Genomic DNA, 24590 nt, shown 5'->3' with positions numbered 1-24590 from the left:
AACACATTAAACCAGTCTCTTTCCTGTAGTGTGTTGTCTTACCAACGTAGTGGTGAGCACATTAAACGACGTGACAGATTCTTCAGCTGGTGGTGAAGAATCTCCACAACACGCTGTCTCGCCAAAACAATGATGTGATTACGTTGTTTACATAGTTACAAGGAGCTGTGGCTCAAAGCAGCCTCATAAATAGTTTCAGTCAGACATTCACGCTTGACACACGGAGTTGAAATATCTAGCCAATACATTTTGAATTGAATAACATTGCTTGTAAACTTCAGAGCTGTGACGATTTGACGTTTTTGGTTAAAGGCATGTACAAACACATATTAGTAGTAGTCATGTCTCCTGCTCCAGAGTCTACACATTCTGGGTGCAACGTCATCGTCTGACTGGCTGCTTCTCTGGCCAGCTCTCATTGGCTCCTGCTGATGATCACCGTTCTGAAGAGTTGTCGTTGCACATCTCACACTACAAGAGCATTTCAGATTTGGTGCCGATAAAATGGTTAAAAATATTGTGATGGTTCCAAAGAGGAGATGAGTGGCCCTCAGACTGCGTCTCTGACGGCCACGCGCCCCGAGTAACCCTCAGACTGCGTCTCTGACCCGCGTCGGTGACGGCCACGCGCCCCGAGTAGCCCTCAGACTGCGTCTCTGACGGCCACGCGCCCCGAGTAACCCTCAGACTGCGTCTCTGACCCGCGTCGGTGACGGCCACGCGCCCCGAGTAGCCCTCAGACTGCGTCTCTGACCCGCGTCGGTGACGGCCACGCGCCCCGAGTAGCCCTCAGACTGCGTCTCTGACCCGCGTCGGTGACGGCCACGCGCCCCGAGTGGGCAACAACATGAGGAGTTTGTCTCCGATCTCCAAAACTTGTGTGGGACGGTTAAATCGAATGCCCGGTTTAACCTGTGGTGCTGCAGTGTCTGGACCAGTGTAGTGTTACCATGGTACTAGTGTGTGTGTGTGTGTGTGTGTGTGTTCCTCAGCTCCGGTGGTGCTGCAGTGTCTGGACCAGTGTAGTGTTACCATGGTACTAGTGTGTGTGTGTGTGTGTGTTCCTCAGCTCCGGTGGTGCTGCAGTGTCTGGACCAGTGTCATGTGGCAGAGAGCAGCCAGGCTATGCTGAGGAAGCTGGGGGTCAAGCTGATACAGAGACTGGGTCTGACCTTCCTCAAGCCCCGACTGGCCAAGTGGAGGTGAGACAGACACACACACACAGACACACACACACACACACGCGTAGGAGTCAAGCTGATACAGAGACGGTCTAACCTTCCTCAACCAGTGGAGGAGACCCACTCCCTAGATGTTAATTTGGTCTCTGCATGCTGTTGAACGTTTCTGAAGGGAAAGCTAGTCTCACTGTGTTGAGACCTTGTATGTTTGCTTGTCATTCAGGTACCAGAGAGGGAGTCGCTCCCTGGCAGCCAACCTGTCTCTGTCCCAGTCTGGCTCCACAGTAGAGGCTGTTAGCCCAGACATGGAGACCCAGAGCCAGGAGGAGGACTATGATATCCCAGAGGAGGTGGAGAACGTCATCGGTCAGTCAGTGTTACTCACTCTCTCCTTCTCTCTCCTTCTCTCAGTTCTCTCTCTGGTTTTCTCAGCTCTCTCTCTCTGGTTCTCTCAGCTCTCTCTCTCTCTGGTTTTCTCAGCTCTCTCTCTCTGGTTCTCTCAGCTCTCTCTCTCTCTGGTTCTCTCAGCTCTCTCTCTCTCTGGTTTTCTCAGCTCTCTCTCTCTGGTTTTCTCAGCTCTCTCTCTCTGGTTTTCTCAGCTCTCTCTCTCTGGTTCTCTCAGCTCTCTCTCTCTCTGGTTCTCTCAGCTCTCTCTCTCTGGTTCTCTCAGATCTCTCTCTGGTTCTCTCAGATCTCTCTCTGGTTCTCTAAGATCTCTCTCTGGTTCTCTCAGCTCTCTCTCTCTGGTTCTCTCAGCTCTCTCTCTCTGGTTCTCTCAGATCTCTCTCTGGTTCTCTCAGATCTCTCTCTGGTTCTCTAAGATCTCTCTCTGGTTCTCTCAGCTCTCTCTCTGGTTCTCTCAGCTCTCTCTCTCATTCTCTCTCTTGATATGTCTGAAGTCAGCATCCTTCTCACTGTCTCATTGGTTGTAAGGCCTGTATCTTATGTTCAGTTGAGAGTGCAACATCCTGAACTACTTGACCAATAACAACACAACACAGATGTACATGTTCTGTTGCAAAACATTTTGTTACGGTGTGCCCTACTGAATTTGACCCACATCAGGTCTGTTATGGTGTTCAGTCACAGCTATTCAGGTAGTGACTCTCTCTCTCTTTCTCTGTCTGTTATTTCACAGAGCAACTGCTGGGTGGGCTGAAAGACAAGGAGACCATCGTGCGCTGGTCTGCTGCTAAGGGGTAAGAGCCTTGTTGACACGTTGAATGAACAATGATCAACACTAAGCGTCTGTCTTTCAGGAGGCAGAATGATGGCTATAGGCAGGAGCACTGAGTTATGGTCTGTCATGTTGATGTAGTAGAGAATAAATGTGGCACCTGAACAGACAAAACACCTAAAAACCAGAGAACTGCCGATAGGGAGGAGCCCTCTGGTTAATGAAGTACAGATGAGTTGCTCAGATAGGATTCAACATGTCTTCCCTCTTCTCAGTATTGGGAGGGTGACAGGGAGACTCCCCAAGGAGCTGGCTGACGAGGTGGTTGGATCAGTGTTGGAGTGTTTCAGGTAACAACCGGTTCATTTGCAGCTTTGCCGTGTTATGTTATGCTATTTGTCTGTGCCACTGGGGAACATCTTATCACACAATATACGTAAGGTAAACTCAGCAAAAAAAAGAAACGTCCTCTCACTGTTAACTGCGTTTATTTTCAGCAAACTTAACATGTGTAAATATTTGCATGAACATAACAAGATTCAACAACTGAGACATAAACTGAACAAGTTCCACAGACATGTGACTAACAGAAATTGAATATTGTGTCCCTGAACAAAGGGGGGGTCAAAATCAAAAGTAACAGTTAGTATCTGGTGTGGCCACCAGCTGCATTAAGTACTGCAGTGCATCTCCTCCTCATGGACTGCACCAGATTTGCCAGTTCTGATCTGACTGCATCAGATTTGCCAGATTTGCCGTGAGATGTTACCCCACTCTTCCACCAAGGCACCTGCAAGTTCCCGGACATTTCTGGGGGGAATGGCCTTAGCCCTCACCCTCCGATCCAACAGGTCCAAGACGTGCTCAATGGGATTGAGATCCAGGCTCTTCGCTGGCCATGGCAGAACACTGACATTCCTGTCTTGCAGGAAATCACACACAGAACGAGCAGTATGACTGGTGGCATTGTCATGTTGGAGGGTCATGTCAGGATGAGCCTGCAGGAAGGGTACCACATGAGGGAGGAGGATGTCTTCCCTGTAACGCACAGCGTTGAGATTGCCTGCAATGACAACAAGCTCAGTCCGATGATGCTGTGACACACCGCCCCAGACCATGACGGACCCTCCACCTCCAAATCGATCCCGCTCCAGAGTACAGGCCTCGGTGTAACGCTCATTCCTTCGATGATAAACGCAAATCCAACCATCACCCCTGGTGAGAGAAAACCGAGACTCGTCAGTGAAGAGCACTTTTTGCCAGTCCTGTCTGGTCCAGCGACGGTGGGTTTGTGCCCATAAGTGACGTTGTTGCTGGTGATGTCTGGTGAGGACCCGCCTTACAACAGGCCTACAAGCCCTCAGTCCAGCCTCAACCTATTGCGGACAGTCTGATCACTGATGGAGGGATTGTGCGTTCCTGGTATAACTCGGTCAGTTGATGTTGCCATCCTGTACCTGTCCCGCAGGTGTGATGTTCGAATGTACCGTTCCTGTGCAGGTGTTGTTACATGTGGTCTGCCACTGCGAGGACGATCAGCTGTCCGTCCTGTCTCCCTGTAGCGCTGTCTTAGGCGTCTCACAGTACGGACATTGCGATTTATTGCCCTGGCCACATCTGCAGTCCTCATGCCTCCTTGCAGCATGCCTAAGGCGCGTTCACGCAGGTGAGCAGGGACCCTGGGCATCTTTCTTTTGGTGTTTTTCAGAGTCAGTAGAAAGACCTCTTTTAGTGTCCTAAGTTTTCATAACTGTGACCTTAATTGCCTATCGTCTGTAAGCTGTTAGTGTCTTAATGACCGTTCCACAGGTGCATGTTCATTAATTGTTTATGGTTCATTGAACAAGCATGGGAAACATGTTTAAACCCTTTACAATGAAGATCTGTGAAGTTATTTGGATTTTTATGAATTATCTTTGAAAGACAGGGTCCTGAAAAAGGGACGTTTCTTTTTTTTGCTGAGTTTATTAAAGCTCCCAAACAGTAATTCTGATTCCCATGTAAAATAACCCTTTGAGTGATTTAAAATACCACCCATAATGTTTTTTTTGGGGGGGGGGGTAGAATATTTAATCTCTTTTTCTCTCATGGCTAACTACCAGGAAGTTTATGAAGGCAGGCTGAGTGGGCGGGGAGCTGATATTCATGAGACTTGACCGACAGGTCTTTGAAACGTAGATGCAGCTTTGCTGTACAATCATCTCAAGCTAATTTGGTGAAACACAAAGCAACATAAAAATAAAAAAATCACGCTGTAATTTTAGAAATACTGACATTTAACTTGTTTGTTAGACATGGTGGGATCTTTTTCTGTCGGTAAAATTAATTATGCGGGAAACTGCGGTGGAAATGCCTTTTTATGCACAAATATTGATATAATAAGATACTGAAGGAAACTGTGAGTCACGTGATGATATGGTGTGTTGTCCTCCCACTACCACTCAGGTAACATGCAGGTTAATCAGCTACAGATGAAATAAGTTGTGATGAACTTTACAGGGAGGTGAAAGTGCACAGTGATGAGCTTGATGTTCCTTTACCAATAAATATCCACTTATTCTGGTGACATGATGATCGATGTTTGACTGCCATTTGTCAAATCAAAATATTCTCACTTTTATCCATAATAATTTCTTGTAGACCAGCCCTACCTGCACTGTATGTGTCAGGTGTTGTCTAGAGGTCAGGTGTCCACACCAGACACAACTATCAGGAGAGGTGAAAATGCCATGGAAACCATGGAAACACTATAAACATTTACATTTTTATTCGGTACATGAAAACTTCAGCGTGAAAGTCCATTTTGTGTGCGCTATGTCATCACACACTGATTTATATCAGCAACACGACCTTTTGGTGGAAACATACTACTGCTGGGAAAATGCACATTTTCTTTATGCAGATTCTAGAATATTCACATGAAATTCTGTTGCCAATTGATGGAAACCTAGCTAGTGATGTAACAAATAAATATGATGCATCTCCCGGCAAGTCTCTTGTGATGCGGTTCACAGCAACACTGACGGATGTGTTGCCATGACAACAGCGTTGGAGTTTTGAATGACCCTTCCTTCTAATTATATTTGCTGACATCCTACAGTCACATTTTGGCACCAGCAGAGTAGCTGTCTAGTTATATAAGTCACACCCTTCTGCAAACACACCTTCTCCGATGTTGGTTACAAGGCGTAACTTATGACAATTAGGTAAGAGAATATCATGTTACCATTGGTGTATTAAAATGAGAGTTGGGATGATGTCACCCTATCGCCTTAATAGTCCCGCCTCCTGAATCCAAGTGTTTGACATTGGGGAGGGGACCAGTAACGTGATCAATGTAGAAGCAACAGTCATTTTTCAAACTTTGGTCATCACACTTTGACCTGGTTTCATCCAAATATCATCCAATTTGATGAGAACCATGGTTTTGACTGTTCATTACCTTGTTACGGTAGTTTTTGCGGCGCTCAGGTCAGTTTTGCGGAGGTCAAATGTCATCCTTGGTGTGTGTTGTTGTTGTTGTAGTTTCCAGGAGACAGACAACGCGTGGCATGGAGGCTGCTTGGCCCTGGCAGAGCTGGGGAGAAGAGGCCTGCTGGTGCCCTCTCGTCTCCCGGACGGTACGTAACAAAACCCTGCACACACAGCTAGAGCGGCGTGCGGGAGCTTCTTGTATTTGAACTACGACACAACATGTCGTCTGTACCTGCAAAGCAATCCCCCTTCCCTACCCATAAACCCTCAGTCACAACAGCCATACAGAACCACAAACCCCCTTCCCTACCCATAAACCCTCAGTCACAACAGCCATACAGAACCACAAACCCCCTTCACTACCCATAAACCCTCAGTCACAACCCCTGGGTGTGTAAGTGAACTGCACTTCGCTACCCATAAACCCTCACAGTCACAGCAGCCATACAGAACAACAACCCATGGGATAAATATGGACAGATTTTATTTTGGTATTGCTTTCTAGAACCGTATTAAATATATACAGCTTATCCCACCACCATGCACCTTGTAGTATACCACATATTATAGTCACTTAAATAGTTCCACCCTTGTTATATACAGTGTTCTGTGTTCAGGTGTAAAGGGTTAACATTTATATAAAGGCTATTTGGGTCAAGTCAGTGCAGGTGAGGAGGTTCATTTGAAAAGGGGTTTTCCCTGTAGCCAACTGGAGACACCATCACATGTTGGTTTAAAACACCAGTCTTGCTTTTAGTGCTTGGTAAACATTTGATCGTCCTTTAGACAGACAGGGGAGTGTCCGTGGAGGTTCAACTGTACAGATCCACTTTACTCCTTTACATCCTGGTCCTAGACTTAGAGGCCATGAGGGTTCTGAGCCACTGTCGACTTCCTGTGTCTGTTGGACGGGTTTTGGTTCAACTGTCACTTAGTGTTCAGCAGCAGAGAGGTCTCGTCCTCAGTGCTCTCCCTCCTCCTGTCTCCTTCCCCACCCGGGCCCTCTTAGTCTGTCTCTGTTTGTGAGGTGCTGTGAGCTTGGTGTGTTTCCTGGCTGGGAGCTGGCTCTCTCCCCTGGCAGCTCTCTTCACCCCCCTAACTTTGGTTCTAGACTGTTCAGTCTGGCCCTTGGCTGTGTCTTCCTGTTTCACCTCTCTGGAGAGGCCTGAAGTTGTGTGTTTCACCTCTCTGGAGAGGCCTGAAGTTGTGTGTTTCACCTCTCTGGTGAGGCCTGAAGTTGTGTGTTTCACCTCTCTGGTGAGGCCTGAAGTTGTGTGTTTCACCTCTCTGGTGAGGCCTGAAGTTGTGTGTTTCACCTCTCTGGTGAGGCCTGAAGTTGTGTGTTTCACCTCTCTGGTGAGGCCTGAAGTTGTGTGTTTCACCTCTCTGGTGAGGCCTGAAGTTGTGTGTTTCACCTCTCTGGTGAGGGATGTGGTTGTTGGGGGACAGGGGCAGTCTGTTAGTGTTGGGCGTACTGACGGGCTGTCTGCTGCCATAGAGCTGAGGCTGGAGGAAGAGGAGGAGCTAGCCAGCTGGCAGAGAGCCAGGGCTGCAGTCTGTCTCTGTTGGTCACTGGGCTCCTTGTCTGTTTGGGTGGGAGCTGGGCTGGAGCCCTGTTGACTGAGATCCACTGCGATTAAGGTGGCCATTTTGGAGCAATGGTCTGGGTTGCCTGGTTGGACACTAACAAACTCCCTCCCTGAGGCGGCCATTTTGGAGCAGTGATCTGGACTGCCTGGTGTGGCCCGAAGGCTGAGGTTCAGTGGCAGGTCCTCCTCCGGATGCCCTGTTTCAGGACAGCTCCCCCTGCTGGTGAAGAGGTCTGACTCCTGGTCCTTTTTGGAGAGGTTCAGGGGCATCAAATCTTCCTCAGTATCATCATCATCGTCACCATCTCGTTCAGATGAGGAGTCGTCGCTTTCGTCAGAGGTGGTGTGCTCTGCGTGGTTGGCTGCCGTCCTGAATGAGGAAGACAAATAATATGCATAATATTATCATCTGATACGTCTGTATAGACTAGTTAGATTAGACCACTGATACGTCTGTATAGACTAGTTAGATTAGACCACTGATACGTCTGTATAGACTAGTTAGATTAGACATCCACTGATACGTCTGTATAGACTAGTTAGATTAGACCACTGATACGTCTGTATAGACTAGTTAGATTAGACCACTGATACGTCTGTATAGACTAGTTAGATTAGACATCCACTGATACGTCTGTATAGACTAGTTAGATTAGACATCCACTGATACGTCTGTATAGACTAGTTAGATTAGACATCCACACTGATACGTCTGTATAGACTAGTTAGATTAGACATCCACTGATACGTCTGTATAGACTAGTTAGATTAGACATCCACTGATACGTCTGTATAGACTAGTTAGATTAGACATCCACACTGATACGTCTGTATAGACTAGTTAGATTAGACATCCACACTGATACGTCTGTATAGACTAGTTAGATTAGACATCCACTGATACGTCTGTATAGACTAGTTATATTAGACATCCACTGATACGTCTGTATAGACTAGTTAGATTAGACATCCACTGATACGTCTGTATAGACTAGTTAGATTAGACATCATCTGATACGTCTGTTTAGACTAGTTAGATTAGACCACTGATACGTCTGTATAGACTAGTTAGATTAGACCACTGATACGTCTGTATAGACTAGTTAGATTAGACCACTGATACGTCTGTATAGACTAGTTAGATTAGACCACTGATACGTCTGTATAGACTAGTTAGATTAGACCACTGATACGTCTGTATAGACTAGTTAGATTAGACCACTGATACGTCTGTATAGACTAGTTAGATTAGACCACTGATACGTCTGTATAGACTAGTTAGATTAGACCACTGATACGTCTGTATAGACTAGTTAGATTAGACATCTGATACGTCTGTTTAGACTAGTTAGATTAGACCACTGATACGTCTGTATAGACTAGTTAGATTAGACCACTGATACGTCTGTATAGACTAGTTAGATTAGACCACTGATACGTCTGTATAGACTAGTTAGATTAGACCACTGATACGTCTGTATAGACTAGTTAGATTAGACCACTGATACGTCTGTATAGACTAGTTAGATTAGACCACTGATACGTCTGTATAGACTAGTTAGATTAGACCACTGATACGTCTGTATAGACTAGTTAGATTAGACCACTGATACGTCTGTATAGACTAGTTAGATTAGACATAAACTGATACGTCTGTATAGACTAGTTAGATTAGACATCCACTGATACGTCTGTATAGACTAGTTAGATTAGACATCCACTGATACGTCTGTATAGACTAGTTAGATTAGACATCCACTGATACGTCTGTATAGACTAGTTAGATTAGACCACTGATACGTCTGTATAGACTAGTTAGATTAGACCACTGATACGTCTGTATAGACTAGTTAGATTAGACCACTGATACGTCTGTATAGACTAGTTAGATTAGACCACTGATACGTCTGTATAGACTAGTTAGATTAGACCACTGATACGTCTGTATAGACTAGTTAGATTAGACCACTGATACGTCTGTATAGACTAGTTAGATTAGACCACTGATACGTCTGTATAGACTAGTTAGATTAGACCACTGATACGTCTGTATAGACTAGTTAGATTAGACATCCACTGATACGTCTGTATAGACTAGTTAGATTAGACATCCACTGATACGTCTGTATAGACTAGTTAGATTAGACCACTGATACGTCTGTATAGACTAGTTAGATTAGACCACTGATACGTCTGTATAGACTAGTTAGATTAGACATCCACTGATACGTCTGTATAGACTAGTTAGATTAGACCACTGGTACGTCTGTATAGACTAGTTAGATTAGACATCCACTGATACGTCTGTATAGACTAGTTAGATTAGACATCCACTGATACGTCTGTATAGACTAGTTAGATTAGACCACTGATACGTCTGTATAGACTAGTTAGATTAGACCACTGATACGTCTGTATAGACTAGTTAGATTAGACCACTGGTACGTCTGTATAGACTAGTTAGATTAGACATCCACTGATACGTCTGTATAGACTAGTTAGATTAGACCACTGATACGTCTGTATAGACTAGTTAGATTAGACCACTGGTACGTCTGTATAGACTAGTTAGATTAGACATCCACTGATACGTCTGTATAGACTAGTTAGATTAGACATCCACTGATACGTCTGTATAGACTAGTTAGATTAGACCACTGATACGTCTGTATAGACTAGTTAGATTAGACCACTGATACGTCTGTATAGACTAGTTAGATTAGACCACTGATACGTCTGTATAGACTAGTTAGATTAGACATCCACTGATACGTCTGTATAGACTAGTTAGATTAGACCACTGATACGTCTGTATAGACTAGTTAGATTAGACCACTGGTACGTCTGTATAGACTAGTTAGATTAGACATCCACTGATACGTCTGTATAGACTAGTTAGATTAGACATCCACTGATACGTCTGTATAGACTAGTTAGATTAGACATCCACTGATACGTCTGTATAGACTAGTTAGATTAGACCACTGATACGTCTGTATAGACTAGTTAGATTAGACATCCACTGATACGTCTGTATAGACTAGTTAGATTAGACATCCACTGATACGTCTGTATAGACTAGTTAGATTAGACCACTGATACGTCTGTATAGACTAGTTAGATTAGACCACTGATACGTCTGTATAGACTAGTTAGATTAGACATCCACACTGATACGTCTGTATAGACTAGTTAGATTAGACCACTGATACGTCTGTATAGACTAGTTAGATTAGACCACTGATACGTCTGTATAGACTAGTTAGATTAGACATCCACACTGATACGTCTGTATAGACTAGTTAGATTAGACATCCACTGATACGTCTGTATAGACTAGTTAGATTAGACATCCACTGATACGTCTGTATAGACTAGTTAGATTAGACATCCACTGATACGTCTGTATAGACTAGTTAGATTAGACCACTGATACGTCTGTATAGACTAGTTAGATTAGACCACTGATACGTCTGTATAGACTAGTTAGATTAGACCACTGATACGTCTGTATAGACTAGTTAGATTAGACCACTGATACGTCTGTATAGACTAGTTAGATTAGACCACTGATACGTCTGTATAGACTAGTTAGATTAGACATCCACTGATACGTCTGTATAGACTAGTTAGATTAGACATCATCTGATACGTCTGTATAGACTAGTTAGATTAGACATCCACTGAAACGTCTGTATAGACTAGTTAGATTAGACATCCACTGATACGTCTGTATAGACTAGTTAGATTAGACCACTGGTACGTCTGTATAGACTAGTTAGATTAGACCACTGATACGTCTGTATAGACTAGTTAGATTAGACATCCACTGATACGTCTGTATAGACTAGTTAGATTAGACATCCACTGATACGTCTGTATAGACTAGTTAGATTAGACATCCACTGATACGTCTGTATAGACTAGTTAGATTAGACATCCACTGATACGTCTGTATAGACTAGTTAGATTAGACATCCACTGATACGTCTGTATAGACTAGTTAGATTAGACATCCACTGATACGTCTGTATAGACTAGTTAGATTAGACATCCACTGATACGTCTGTATAGACTAGTTAGATTAGACATCCACTGATACGTCTGTATAGACTAGTTAGATTAGACATCCACTGATACGTCTGTATAGACTAGTTAGATTAGACATCCACTGATACGTCTGTATAGACTAGTTAGATTAGACATCCACTGATACGTCTGTATAGACTAGTTAGATTAGACCACTGATACGTCTGTATAGACTAGTTAGATTAGACCACTGATACGTCTGTATAGACTAGTTAGATTAGACCACTGATACGTCTGTATAGACTAGTTAGATTAGACCACTGATACGTCTGTATAGACTAGTTAGATTAGACCACTGATACGTCTGTATAGACTAGTTAGATTAGACCACTGATACGTCTGTATAGACTAGTTAGATTAGACCACTGATACGTCTGTATAGACTAGTTAGATTAGACCACTGATACGTCTGTATAGACTAGTTAGATTAGACCAATGATACGTCTGTATAGACTAGTAAGATTAGACCACTGATACGTCTGTATAGACTAGTTAGATTAGACCACTGATACGTCTGTATAGACTAGTTAGATTAGACCACTGATACGTCTGTATAGACTAGTTAGATTAGACCAATGATACGTCTGTATAGACTAGTAAGATTAGACCACTGATACGTCTGTATAGACTAGTTAGATTAGACCACTGATACGTCTGTATAGACTAGTTAGATTAGACATCCACTGATACGTCTGTATAGACTAGTTAGATTAGACATCCACTGATACCTCTGTATAGACTAGTTAGATTAGACATCCACTGATACGTCTGTATAGACTAGTTAGATTAGACATCCACTGATACGTCTGTATAGACTAGTTAGATTAGACATCCACTGATACGTCTGTATAGACTAGTTAGATTAGACATCCACTGATACGTCTGTATAGACTAGTTAGATTAGACATCCACTGATACGTCTGTATAGACTAGTTAGATTAGACATCCACTGATACGTCTGTATAGACTAGTTAGATTAGACATCCACTGATACGTCTGTATAGACTAGTTAGATTAGACATCCACTGATACGTCTGTATAGACTAGTTAGATTAGACATCCACTGATACGTCTGTATAGACTAGTTAGATTAGACCACTGATACGTCTGTATAGACTAGTTAGATTAGACCACTGATACGTCTGTATAGACTAGTTAGATTAGACCACTGATACGTCTGTATAGACTAGTTAGATTAGACCACTGATACGTCTGTATAGACTAGTTAGATTAGACCACTGATACGTCTGTATAGACTAGTTAGATTAGACCACTGATACGTCTGTATAGACTAGTTAGATTAGACCACTGATACGTCTGTATAGACTAGTTAGATTAGACCACTGATACGTCTGTATAGACTAGTTAGATTAGACCACTGATACGTCTGTATAGACTAGTTAGATTAGACCAATGATACGTCTGTATAGACTAGTAAGATTAGACCACTGATACGTCTGTATAGACTAGTTAGATTAGACCACTGATACGTCTGTATAGACTAGTTAGATTAGACCACTGATACGTCTGTATAGACTAGTTAGATTAGACCAATGATACGTCTGTATAGACTAGTTAGATTAGACCAATGATACGTCTGTATAGACTAGTAAGATTAGACCACTGATACGTCTGTATAGACTAGTTAGATTAGACCACTGATACGTCTGTATAGACTAGTTAGATTAGACATCCACTGATACGTCTGTATAGACTAGTTAGATTAGACATCCACTGATACGTCTGTATAGACTAGTTAGATTAGACATCCACTGATACGTCTGTATAGACTAGTTAGATTAGACATCCACTGATACGTCTGTATAGACTAGTTAGATTAGACATCCACTGATACGTCTGTATAGACTAGTTAGATTAGACATCCACTGATACGTCTGTATAGACTAGTTAGATTAGACCACTGATACGTCTGTATAGACTAGTTAGATTAGACCACTGATACGTCTGTATAGACTAGTTAGATTAGACATCCACTGATACGTCTGTATAGACTAGTTAGATTAGACATCCACTGATACGTCTGTATAGACTAGTTAGATTAGACATCCACTGATACGTCTGTATAGACTAGTTAGATTAGACATCCACTGATACGTCTGTATAGACTAGTTAGATTAGACATCCACTGATACGTCTGTATAGACTAGTTAGATTAGACATCCACTGATACGTCTGTATAGACTAGTTAGATTAGACATCCACTGATACGTCTGTATAGACTAGTTAGATTAGACCACTGATACGTCTGTATAGACTAGTTAGATTAGACATCCACTGATACGTCTGTATAGACTAGTAAGATTAGACATCCACTGATACGTCTGTATAGACTAGTTAGATTAGACCACTGATACGTCTGTATAGACTAGTTAGATTAGACCACTGATACGTCTGTATAGACTAGTTAGATTAGACCACTGATACGTCTGTATAGACTAGTTAGATTAGACCACTGATACGTCTGTATAGACTAGTAAGATTAGACCACTGATACGTCTGTATAGACTAGTTAGATTAGACATCCACTGATACGTCTGTATAGACTAGTTAGATTAGACCACTGATACGTCTGTATAGACTAGTTAGATTAGACCACTGATACGTCTGTATAGACTAGATTAGACATCCACTGATACGTCTGTATAGACTAGTTAGATTAGACATCCACTGATACGTCTGTATAGACTAGTTAGATTAGACATCCACTGATACGTCTGTATAGACTAGTTAGATTAGACATCCACTGATACGTCTGTATAGACTAGTTAGATTAGACATCCACTGATACGTCTGTATAGACTAGTTAGATTAGACCACTGATACGTCTGTATAGACTAGTTAGATTAGACCACTGATACGTCTGTATAGACTAGTTAGATTAGACATCCACTGATACGTCTGTATAGACTAGTTAGATTAGACATCCACTGATACGTCTGTATAGACTAGTTAGATTAGACATCCACTGATACGTCTGTATAGACTAGTTAGATTAGACCACTGATACGTCTGTATAGACTAGTTAGATTAGACCACTGATACGTCTGTATAGACTAGTTAGATTAGACCACTGATACGTCTGTATAGACTAGTTAGATTAGACCACTGATACGTCTGTATAGACTAGTTAGATTAGACCACTGATACGTCTGTATAGACTAGTTAGATTAGACCACTGATACGTCTGTATAGACTAGTTAGATTAGACCACTGATACGTCTGTATAGACTAGTTAGATTAGACATCCACTGATACGTCTGTATAGACTAGTTAGATTAGACATCCACTGATACGTCTGTATAGACTAGTTAGATTAGACATCCACTGATACGTCTGTATAGACTAGTTAGATTAGACCACTGATACGTCTGTATAGACTAGTTAGATTAGACCACTGATACGTCTGTATAGACTAGTTAGATTAGACCACTGATACGTCTGTATAGACTAGTTAGATTAGACATCCACTGATACGTCTGTATAGACTAGTTAGATTAGACCACTGATACGTCTGTATAGACTAGTTAGATTAGACCACTGATACGTCTGTATAGACTAGTTAGATTAGACATCCACTGATACGTCTGTATAGACTAGTTAGAGCTTCAGCTGTTTTGACTGGTAAAGAGTTGTGTGAGGAGAGAGCATGTATCATCACTTACCCTCTTTCCATGTGCGTCGTCAAGCTCTGTGGTGTGTCCTCTTTGCTCGCGTCTACTCTGATTGGCTGCGAGGCTGGCTCTGGTCCTCCTGATTGGTTGACAGGCTGTGGTTCCCCCAGGACGGTACATCTGGAACCATCAGTAGTGTCTCTCTGGGTGAAGGGGTGTGGAGGGCTGGGTCTGTCAGGTGAGCCCAAGGCAGAACACCCCTCCATGGGGCTCAGTCCGGTGGGCTTGTCTCTGCTCTGCTCCACCTGGTTGGTCCCTTCCTCCGTGGGTCTGCTGTGGGGTTCACCATGGAGCCTGGGGTGGAGGTAAAAGTCATAGTCCCTAGGTCCCAGGCCGGGGCCTGGTCCTGGGCCGTACACATCCAGAGGAAGGTACCTGGAGCCTGGGAGAGGGATGGGGTGTGGATGGTGGTCCGGGGGGCGGTACAGGCCATAGGGCAGGGGGAGACCGTATCTGTAGGGGTATGGAGGGATGAGAGATGGGTGGGAGTGGTCCGGGTTAATGGGTATCACAGGTCTTTGTGGGGTCTCCAGGAAGCTAGGCCGGTAGGTCTGGGAGTTTGGCCCAGAAAGGTGATGCGTCCCTGGGATGAAGTAGGGCTGGTAGAGGGGGTGGAGGGCCGGGTGGCGATCAGGAAACAGGTAGGGAGGGTACTCAGGTATTATGTGAGGTGGGAGGGGCTTCAGCGGCATGGAGGCTGCTGCCATTGGGCCCCAGGCGAAGGTGGGGTTATGGAATGATGGCATGGGCGGAGTCAGAGACTGCTCCCCTGATTGGTTGTGGGACGACTTTAGCGCGCCCTCTGGGTTCTCCCGATTGGGTGTGACTTGGGAGAAGGCTGACGGGCGTGGCAAAGCCTTGGCCTCTTTGAGTTCCTTTGTGTCTGATTTGATCACACTCTGAATGTCTTTCCTGACTGGACTCCCACACGCCTCCTCTCTCTCCTCCTTCTCCTCCTCTCTCTCCTTCTTCTCGCTCTCCTTCTTCTCCTCCTCCTTCTCTTCTCTCCTGTTCTCCACTCCTCCTCTGTGACCTTCAGGGGTCATGAGCCGCTCCACAGGAAGTGGCCCTGATTTGTCTTTCAGGGTTAAAGATGCCAGTTTGACATTGGCAGGGCCAGGGGTCATGAGCCGCTCCACAGGAAGGGGCCCTGATCTGTCTTTCAGGGTTAAAGATGCCAGTTTGACGTTGGCAGGGCCAGGGGTCTTGGTCTGCCTCCCCGTGTTGCCTCCTTTCTGAGACACCAGTGATATAGAGTTCTTACAGAGGTTGTACTTCATGTGGTTGAACAGGTGAGACTTCTCGTTGCAGGTGAACGGGCACTGGAAACACTGGTACTTGTAGGGCTTGCCTGGGGGCCGTGGGATGTAGTGAGGCCTCTTGGGCTTGCGCTCCTGGACGCTGAGCATTTTGGATCTGGTGTGTGTGCAGTTTCACTGCAAAGACAAGAGGAAGAGGTAACAGATTGACCGATTAGTTGTGCTGCACATTGACATACATTATTTAATGCTTTCTTCACATTATGTGTACAATGAAATGTGTTTTAACGCTTAGTTTCTTGACATCATTAATGATCTTTAAGGAAATGTCAGGCTAGATGAGTGTTTTAGGACCTTTTTGTTAATGATCCTTTTGTTGGAAAGGTTTGTGTTAACAGCACATTCTCTCCCAGCGTTTACTGAGTAGGATTCACATGGCTACTAGTCCAGTTCAACTGGTTCAGCTAGAGGAGGAGACTAGTTAGACTAGTTTACACTGACCTCTCCTCTCTGTGTCTTTATCTGCTCAGGCCAAAGAAAGGAGGACATGAACCACTGCACCCTCAGGGCATAAAGTCCAGTCCACACATATACATACGCACATGGATCAAGCCAAGCGTCCTAGTATGGAAATGAGAATGAACTGAGTCAAACTTGTGCCAGATGGACAGATAGTAGTGCGGGTCTGCCTCTGTGTGAGTAGAGGCCCTCAGGCTAACCTATTCCACTAACAGTTGCTCTGTATGTTATGCTTGGAACAAGGAACAACTATCCAGCTTTCACAGTATGCAAACGACCTGCATGTTATGTTTGCATAGACCAGCATTGTCATGGGTGGCTGGTTATGTCTCTACATAGGTAGACCCCATCATGCCTAGACTCATGTCCTATAGTAGGTAATGGATGGTTGTGTGTCTCTCTCTCTCTCCTGTATATCTATCCTGTCTATCTGTCTAGGTAGGCAGGAGAGGGGCTAGACTAGGCATCATCCAGGCAGGTAGGCAGGAGAGTGTCTAGACTAGGCATCATCCAGGCAGGTAGGCAGGATAGTGGCTAGACTAGGCATCATCCAGGCAGGTAGGCAGGAGAGTGTCTAGACTAGGCATCATCCAGGCAGGTAGGCAGGAGAGGGGCTAGACTAGGCATCATCCAGGCAGGTAGGCAGGAGAGGGGCTAGACTAGGCATCATCCAGGCAGGTAAGCAGGAGAGGGGCTAGACTAGGCATCATCCAGGCAGGTAGGCAGGAGAGTGTCTAGACTAGGCATCATCCAGGCAGGTAGGCAGGATAGTGGCTAGACTAGGCATCATCCAGGCAGGTAGGCAGGAGAGTGTCTAGACTAGGCATCATCCAGGCAGGTAGGCAGGAGAGGGGCTAGACTAGGCATCATCCAGGAAGGTAGGCAGGAGAGTGGCTAGACTAGGCATCATCCAGGCAGGTAGGCAGAGCAGGAGATCAGTAGGTAGACCTCACCCTGCCTAGCAGACCTGGAGGGCATGTAACGACACGCTCCTCTCTCTCTGTCTCTCTCTCTCTCTGTCTCTCTCTCCCTCACTAAACTGCCTGCCTGAAGGTGTGGGAACCGAAAGGCACCTGTTTCCCATGACTACACCTGTGCTGCAGCGGGATGCAGTGATAGGTGGCTCTAGGCACGGGCATGGCACTACTACAGCGGGATAGTCAACTAGGCTCAGACACATCCCCTTATCTGATGAGCTCATCACTCCACATCAACCTTGTAGAGAGAGTATGACTGGCCTTCTGACAGCGTGGTCTTCCTGGAGAGACTGTTACTCAGGAGTCAGGGGCTTACTTACAGGGGAAAACTGTGTGTGTGTGTGTGTGTGTGTGTGTGTGTGTGTGTGTGTGTGTGTGTGTGTGTGTGTGTGTGTGTGTGTGTGTCTACACAGTAGTGAGAGGAGACATTGACCCCGCTCCTCCGTTTCTTCTCTTATCGTCTCCTTTCCTCCTCACCTCCAGTTAAAGGGTGTTCATACACATCTACATTGGAACTGGTATTCAAATGAGAACCGTCTCAGTTTAACGGGTTTATAACAAATCAGATGTTTTCTTCTCAGAAAGAGCTGTCACCTAAGGCCCTGTCTTCAGGTTAGGATACACACACACACACACACACACACACACACACACACACACACACACACACACACACACACACACGGTTCAGGGCTCCGCCTAAAGAGACCGTTCCGTCACACACTGTCGCAAGAAGTCGTCTCTCAGGTTCCTGCTCAGGTGTGGTGCAGAACGGATCGCCACTCCCTTCTCAAGAAGAGAAATCGGTTGGTAAAACCTTGTTGGTTGTAATATCTATCATTACCTGGACCAGAGCCAACGCTCAGTCTACCAGACACAAAGCCCCTCACAGAAACAACTCTGGTTTCTTATCCCTTCCCAACTCAAACCCTCTCGTCCATATCTGACCACGTGTTCTTAGTAAACATCTGGTTCATCTGACCACCAACGTGTTGTAATCACTTCCATGTGCTATGATCCACTTCCTCTGTCTCAGACATAACAAGCCAGTGTTGACTGTTGAACTAGTGGCCAGGTGTGTTTGTGGGTCTGTCCGTCAGTACCATGCAGGCAGTAGGTTATTAGAACACACAGGTAACAGGTGGCCTAACAGGTGCACAGTCTCACCTCACCCCAAAATACACCTGTAGACTTAGCTTCACATGTAAACCCCCACACACTGAACCACAGACCGGTTACAAGGTACCATTCAGCTGGATATGCAGAAAATAAATAACGGCTTGTCATGATTACGTTCACCAACTGCCGTTTCTCTTGACCGGTTAAACCCGTGGTAGTTAGGTAGTGAGAAAGCAGTCTTACCTGCTCTGTTTGTGAGGATGCTCGCTCCAGAGTGTGGGAGCATCAGCCAGTAGGTCTGTGACCGTGTCTCCAGTAGTGTCCCAAATGTGTGTGTGCTCTGCTGCCTGGTCTGTGGTGAGTGTTGATCTGACTTCCTGTCTGCGAGGTCTTACCTGTCCTGTTACCTTGGACTAGTTTACCTAGGGGGGCGGAGCCTACTTTATCCCAACAGTAACAGTAGGGCCCTGAGTGGGCGTGGCCTCTAGCAGCAGTAGAGCCCTGAGGCAACATCCATCCTAGCTGAATATTAGTCAGGCCCCGAGACACCATTTACATGATGGGAGAAAGACAGAGACAGTTAGTTACCTCTCTCTCTCTCAGGCAACATCCATCCTAGCTGAATATTAGTCAGGCCCCGAGACACCATTTACCTGATGGGAGAAAACAAACTATCTGTCTCTGTCTGTCCTTCCGTCTCCGTTTTCTCTCTCCCTCCCTGTCTCTCCCCCTCCCTGTCTCTCTCTCCCCCTCCCTGTCTCTCTCTCTCCCTCCCTGTCTCTCTCTCTCCCTCCCTGTCTCTCTCCCTCCCTCCCTGTCTCTCTCCCTCCCTCCCTGTCTCTCTCCCTCCCTCCCTGTCTCTCTCCCTCCCTCCCTGTCTCTCTCCCTCCCTCCCTGTCTCTCTCCCTCCCTCCCTGTCTCTCTCCCTGTCTCTCTCCCCCTCCCTGTCTCTCTCCCTCCCTCCGTCTGTCTCTCTCTCTCCCTCCCTGTCTCTCTGTCTCCCTCCCTGTCTCTTCTCTCTGTCTCCCTCCCTGTCTCTCTGTCTCCCTCCCTGTCTCTCTGTCTCCCTCCCTGTCTCTCTGTCTCCCTCTCTGTCTCCCTCCCTGTCTCTCCGTCTCCCTGTCTCTCTCCCTCTCCCTCCCTGTCTCTCTCTCTCCCTCCCTGTCTCTCTCCCTCCCTCCATGTCTCTCTCTCTCCCTCCATGTCTCTCTCTCTCCCTCCATGTCTCTCTCTCTCCCTCCCTGTCTCTCTCTCTCCCTCCCTGTCTCTCTCTCTCCCTCCCTGTCTCTCTCTCTCCCTCCCTGTCTCTCTCTCTCCCTCCCTGTCTCTCTCTCTCCCTCCCTGTCTCTCTCTCTCCCTCCCTGTCTCTCTCTCTCCCTCCCTGTCTCTCTCTCTCCCTCCCTGTCTCTCTCTCCCCCTCCCTCTCTCTCTCTCTCTCTCTCTCCCCCTCCCTGTCTCTCTCTCCCCCTCCCTGTCTCTCTCTCTCCCTCCCTGTCTCTCTCTCTCCCTCCCTGTCTCTCTCCCTCCCTGTCTCTCTCCCTCCCTGTCTCTCTCTCCCTCCCTCCCTGTCTGTCTCCCTCCCTGTCTCTCTCCCTACCTCCCTGTCTCTCTCTCTCCCTCCCTGTCTCTCTCTGCCCCTCCCTGTCTCTCTCTCCCCCTCCCTGTCTCTCTCTCTCCCTCCCTGTCTCTCTCTCTCCCTCCCTGTCTCTCTCCCTCCCTGTCTCTCTCTCTCCCTCCCTGTCTCCCTCCCTGTCTCCCTGTCTCCCTCCCTGTCTCCCTCCCTGTCTCCCTCCCTCCCTGTCTCTATTGTTCTCTTCATGGGAAACACAACATGGGCATTAAGGTGGGCAGGGCAAAGCTTAGACATACTTCTCTTAAATACGCAATCATGAATCCAGGCCGATCTTTAAACGTCTGTTTGAGCAAAGTTTTTTTTAACAGAAGTTCCCACAACACCCCGATGTAATAATGAAAAAGGTCATTTTGCATTCAGGTAAATAAGGGTGTTGTTGGCTGTGGCACTGGTGTTGACCTCGACCTGTCACTTTATGACAGCGCCAGTCTTTTTAATGTCCAGTGTCAACATTGAAAACGAATACTCTGGAAAATGAATGACCTCAAACTTTATCTTAGTTTATCTAGTTTTAAAGCCCAAATCAAACAGTTCTTTTTTTTACACGTGTGAACGAGCGCGTACACGCTGGAATTAGAAAGAAAACATACGGGCCGGGAGCCAACTGAGTCATGTGCTTCAAATTACAAAGCAGGTCTATCTTCCTCGTACCTACTGGAAGCCATGCTGCTAGTGAGTGGATACACTGACAGAAAATACACTTTGTGCATTAAGTCTGGAATTAACATGTATGGTCAAAGACGTGTTGAGAAGTTCAACTGCCAGTAGCAATAATACATATTTGAAACTTTATGTCTGTCTACCTGGGCTCTGAGATATACAGTGGTCTTTATGTCTGTTTACCTGGGCTCTGAGTGGTACAGTGGTCTTTATGTCTGTCTACCTGGGCTCTGAGTGGTGCAGCGGTCTTTATGTCTGTCTACCTGGGCTCTGAGTGGTACAGTGGTCTTTATGTCTGTCTACCTGGGCTCTGAGTGGTGCAGCGGTCTTTATGTCTGTTTACCTGGGCTCTGAGTGGTGCAGCGGTCTTTATGTCTGTCTACCTGGGCTCTGAGTGGTACAGTGGTCTTTATGTCTGTCTACCTGGGCTCTGAGTGGTACAGTGGTCTTTATGTCTGTCTACCTGGGCTCTGAGTGATACAGCGGTCTTTATGTCTGTTTACCTGGGCTCTGAGTGGTGCAGCGGTCTTTATGTCTGTCTACCTGGGCTCTGAGTGGTACAGTGGTCTTTATGTCTGTCTACCTGGGCTCTGAGTGGTACAGTGGTCTTTATGTCTGTCTACCTGGGCTCTGAGTGGTACAGTGGTCTTTATGTCTGTCTACCTGGGCTCTGAGTGGTGCAGCGGTCTTTATGTCTGTCTACCTGGGCTCTGAGTGGTACAGTGGTCTTTTTGTCTGTCTACCTGGGCTCTGAGATATACAGTGGTCTTTATGTCTGTTTACCTGGGCTCTGAGTGGTACAGTGGTCTTTTTGTCTGTCTACCTGGGCTCTGAGATATACAGTGGTCTTTATGTCTGTCTACATGGGCTCTGAGTGGTACAGTGGTCTTTTTGTCTGTCTACCTGGGCTCTGAGATATACAGTGGTCTTTATGTCTGTCTACCTGGGCTCTGAGATATACAGTGGTCTTTATGTCTGTTTACCTGGGCTCTGAGTGGTACAGTGGTCTTTATGTCTGTTTACCTGGGCTCTGAGTGGTACAGCGGTCTTTATGTCTGTCTACCTGGGCTCTGAGTGGTACAGTGGTCTTTATGTCTGTCTACCTGGGCTCTGAGTGATACAGTGGTCTTTATGTCTGTCTACCTGGGCTCTGAGTGGTACAGTGGTCTTTATGTCTGTCTACCTGGGCTCTGAGTGGTACAGTGGTCTTTATGTCTGTCTACCTGGGCTCTGAGTGGTACAGTGGTCTTTATGTCTGTCTACCTGGGCTCTGAGTGGTACAGTGGTCTTTATGTCTATCTACCTGGGCTCTGAGTGGTACAGTGGTCTTTATGTCTGTCTACATGGGCTCTGAGTGGTACAGTGGTCTTTATGTCTGTCTACCTGGGCTCCGAGTGGCGCAGCGGTCTAAAGCACTGCATCTCAGTGCAAGAGGCGTCACTACAGACACCCTGGTTCAAATCCAGGCTGTATCACAACTGGCCGCGATTGGGCGGCGCACAATTGGCCCAGCGTCGTCCGGGTTTGGCCGGGGTAGGCCGTCATTGTAAATAAGAATTTGTTCTGAACTGATTTGCCTAGTTAAATAAAGACGTCATTTTTTTAAACCTTTGTTGATTTCGAGCACAGGCATATAGCCTAGGCAGGCTATGACTAGGAAACTGAAGGAATGAGACTAGCTGCGTTCGGAATACAATGGATTCAGAAAGTGTTCAGACCCCTTGACTTTTTCCACATTTTGTTACGTTACAGTCTTATTATAAAATGGATGAAATACAAAAATGTCCTCATCAATCTATACACAATACGCCCTAATGACATCACAATACCCCCTAATGACATCACAATACCCCTAATGACATCACAAATGACATCACAATACCCCCTAATGACATCACAATACCCCATAATGACAAAGTGTTTTTAGATTTTTTAAAAACATTTTTGAAAAATAAAAACTGTAAATACCTCATTTACAGAAGTATTCAGACCCTTTGCTATGAGACTCGAAATTGAGCTCAGGTGCATCCTGTTTCCATTGATCATCCTTGAGATGTTTCTAGAACTTGATTGGAGTCCACCTGTAGTAAATTAAATTGATTGGACATGGTTTGGAAAGGCACACACCTGTCTATAGAAGGTTCCACAGCTGACAGTGCATGTCAGAGCAAGAACCAAGCCATGAGGTCGAAGGAATTGTCCATAGAGCTCCGAGACAGGATTGTGTCGAGGCACAGATCTGGGGAAGGGTACCAAAAAATGTTATCAGCTTTCATTTCTGATGAGTCATGTCTCAATGCTTTTCCCTCTCCAGTTCTCAGGTAGTTTGAATCAGATAATTAGATTGTGTAAAATGTGGGCAAAACTAGTTGAAATGACATAATTTCAACAAGTTTTGCCTTGGTCATATGCCGTACACAGTCATAGGAGTTGAAGCTGCTTATTCCACCACAGCGGTTAAAACGATCAAAGGGTTTCTCTCTTGGCAGTGAAAGATGTGAGAGGTGTTGGTTTACAGTGACACTATTAACCCCACCAGTCTCTGAGAGTCTTGCTTTAGAGTGAACCACAGAGGCCAGGGCCAATGAGGCGAGGACAGGAGGAGGATCTGATAGGTGGCATGACTGAGAATCCCACATGAACTACAAGCTGCCATGGTGATACAACTGTTGTCAGGGGAGGTGGATAAACCTATGATGTGATTGGACTAATGGATTTAGTAAAACAGTAATAATACATTAGAATACAGCTGTGTGTACCTTACACCACCAAAACGACAGTCACAATGAGTAATACATCACTTTATTAATGACCTACATATGAAGTTGTAATGAACTGCCTATACTTCTGAACTGTTTAAGATGTTATCTTTGTCTGTGGAATACTCATTTGTCTTTCTCTCCCCTTTCCTCTCTCTCTCTCCCCCACGCTGTCTCTTTCTCTCCCCCCCACTCTCTCTCTCTCTCTCCCTCCCCCACTCTGTCTCTCTCTCTCTCTCTCCCTCCCCCACTCTGTCTCTCTCTCTCATCTCTCTCTCCCTCCCCAACTCTGTCTCTCTCTCTCTCTATCCCCCCTCTCTCTCTCCCCATTCCTCTCTCTCTATCCCCCCCTCTCTCTCTCTCTCTCTCTCTCTCTCTCTCTCTCTCTCTATCCCTCCCGTCCCTCTCTCTCTCCCCTTTCCTCTCTTTCTCTCTCTCTCTCTCTCTATCCCTCCCCCCCTC

General features: G+C 45.7%; 2 protein-coding genes across 2 annotated transcripts in view; one reads left to right on the top strand and one right to left on the bottom strand.

The window, feature by feature from the left end:
• Positions 1 to 24590, top strand: part of tbcd (tubulin folding cofactor D) — a 120454-nt gene that overhangs the window by 15394 nt on the left and 80470 nt on the right. The window contains exons 10-14 of the mRNA XM_055911250.1: positions 1070 to 1202; positions 1405 to 1547; positions 2320 to 2380; positions 2634 to 2708; positions 5884 to 5978. Coding sequence (XP_055767225.1) covers positions 1070 to 1202; positions 1405 to 1547; positions 2320 to 2380; positions 2634 to 2708; positions 5884 to 5978 — 507 coding nt within the window. The remainder of the gene's footprint in view (positions 1 to 1069; positions 1203 to 1404; positions 1548 to 2319; positions 2381 to 2633; positions 2709 to 5883; positions 5979 to 24590) is intronic.
• LOC129842625 (zinc finger protein 750-like) lies at positions 6318 to 19410 on the bottom strand. The gene is made up of 3 exons (XM_055911244.1): positions 19320 to 19410; positions 15194 to 16638; positions 6318 to 7791 (listed from the first exon to the last, which is right to left on the bottom strand). Exons 2-3 carry the CDS (start codon positions 16609 to 16611, stop codon positions 6771 to 6773), a joined length of 2439 nt encoding a protein of 812 aa, XP_055767219.1. The 5' UTR covers positions 16612 to 16638; positions 19320 to 19410; the 3' UTR covers positions 6318 to 6770.

The sequence above is a fragment of the Salvelinus fontinalis genome, unplaced genomic scaffold, assembly GCF_029448725.1.
Source record: "Salvelinus fontinalis isolate EN_2023a unplaced genomic scaffold, ASM2944872v1 scaffold_0057, whole genome shotgun sequence".
Classification (NCBI taxonomy): Eukaryota; Metazoa; Chordata; class Actinopteri; order Salmoniformes; family Salmonidae; genus Salvelinus; species Salvelinus fontinalis.
This window is presented reverse-complemented; position numbering and strand designations above follow the sequence as displayed.

What these genes read in the sequence shown, in the direction of transcription:
- LOC129842625 (XM_055911244.1), bottom strand. Translation starts at nt 16,611, where the DNA reads ATGCTCAGCGTCCAGGAGCGCAAGCCCAAGAGGCCTCACTACATCCCA. An exon ending in ACGACGCACATGGAAAGAGG is followed by an intron (nt 7,792 to 15,193) that starts GTAAGTGATGAT and finishes TTCCTCATTCAG; the next exon opens with GACGGCAGCCAACCACGCAG.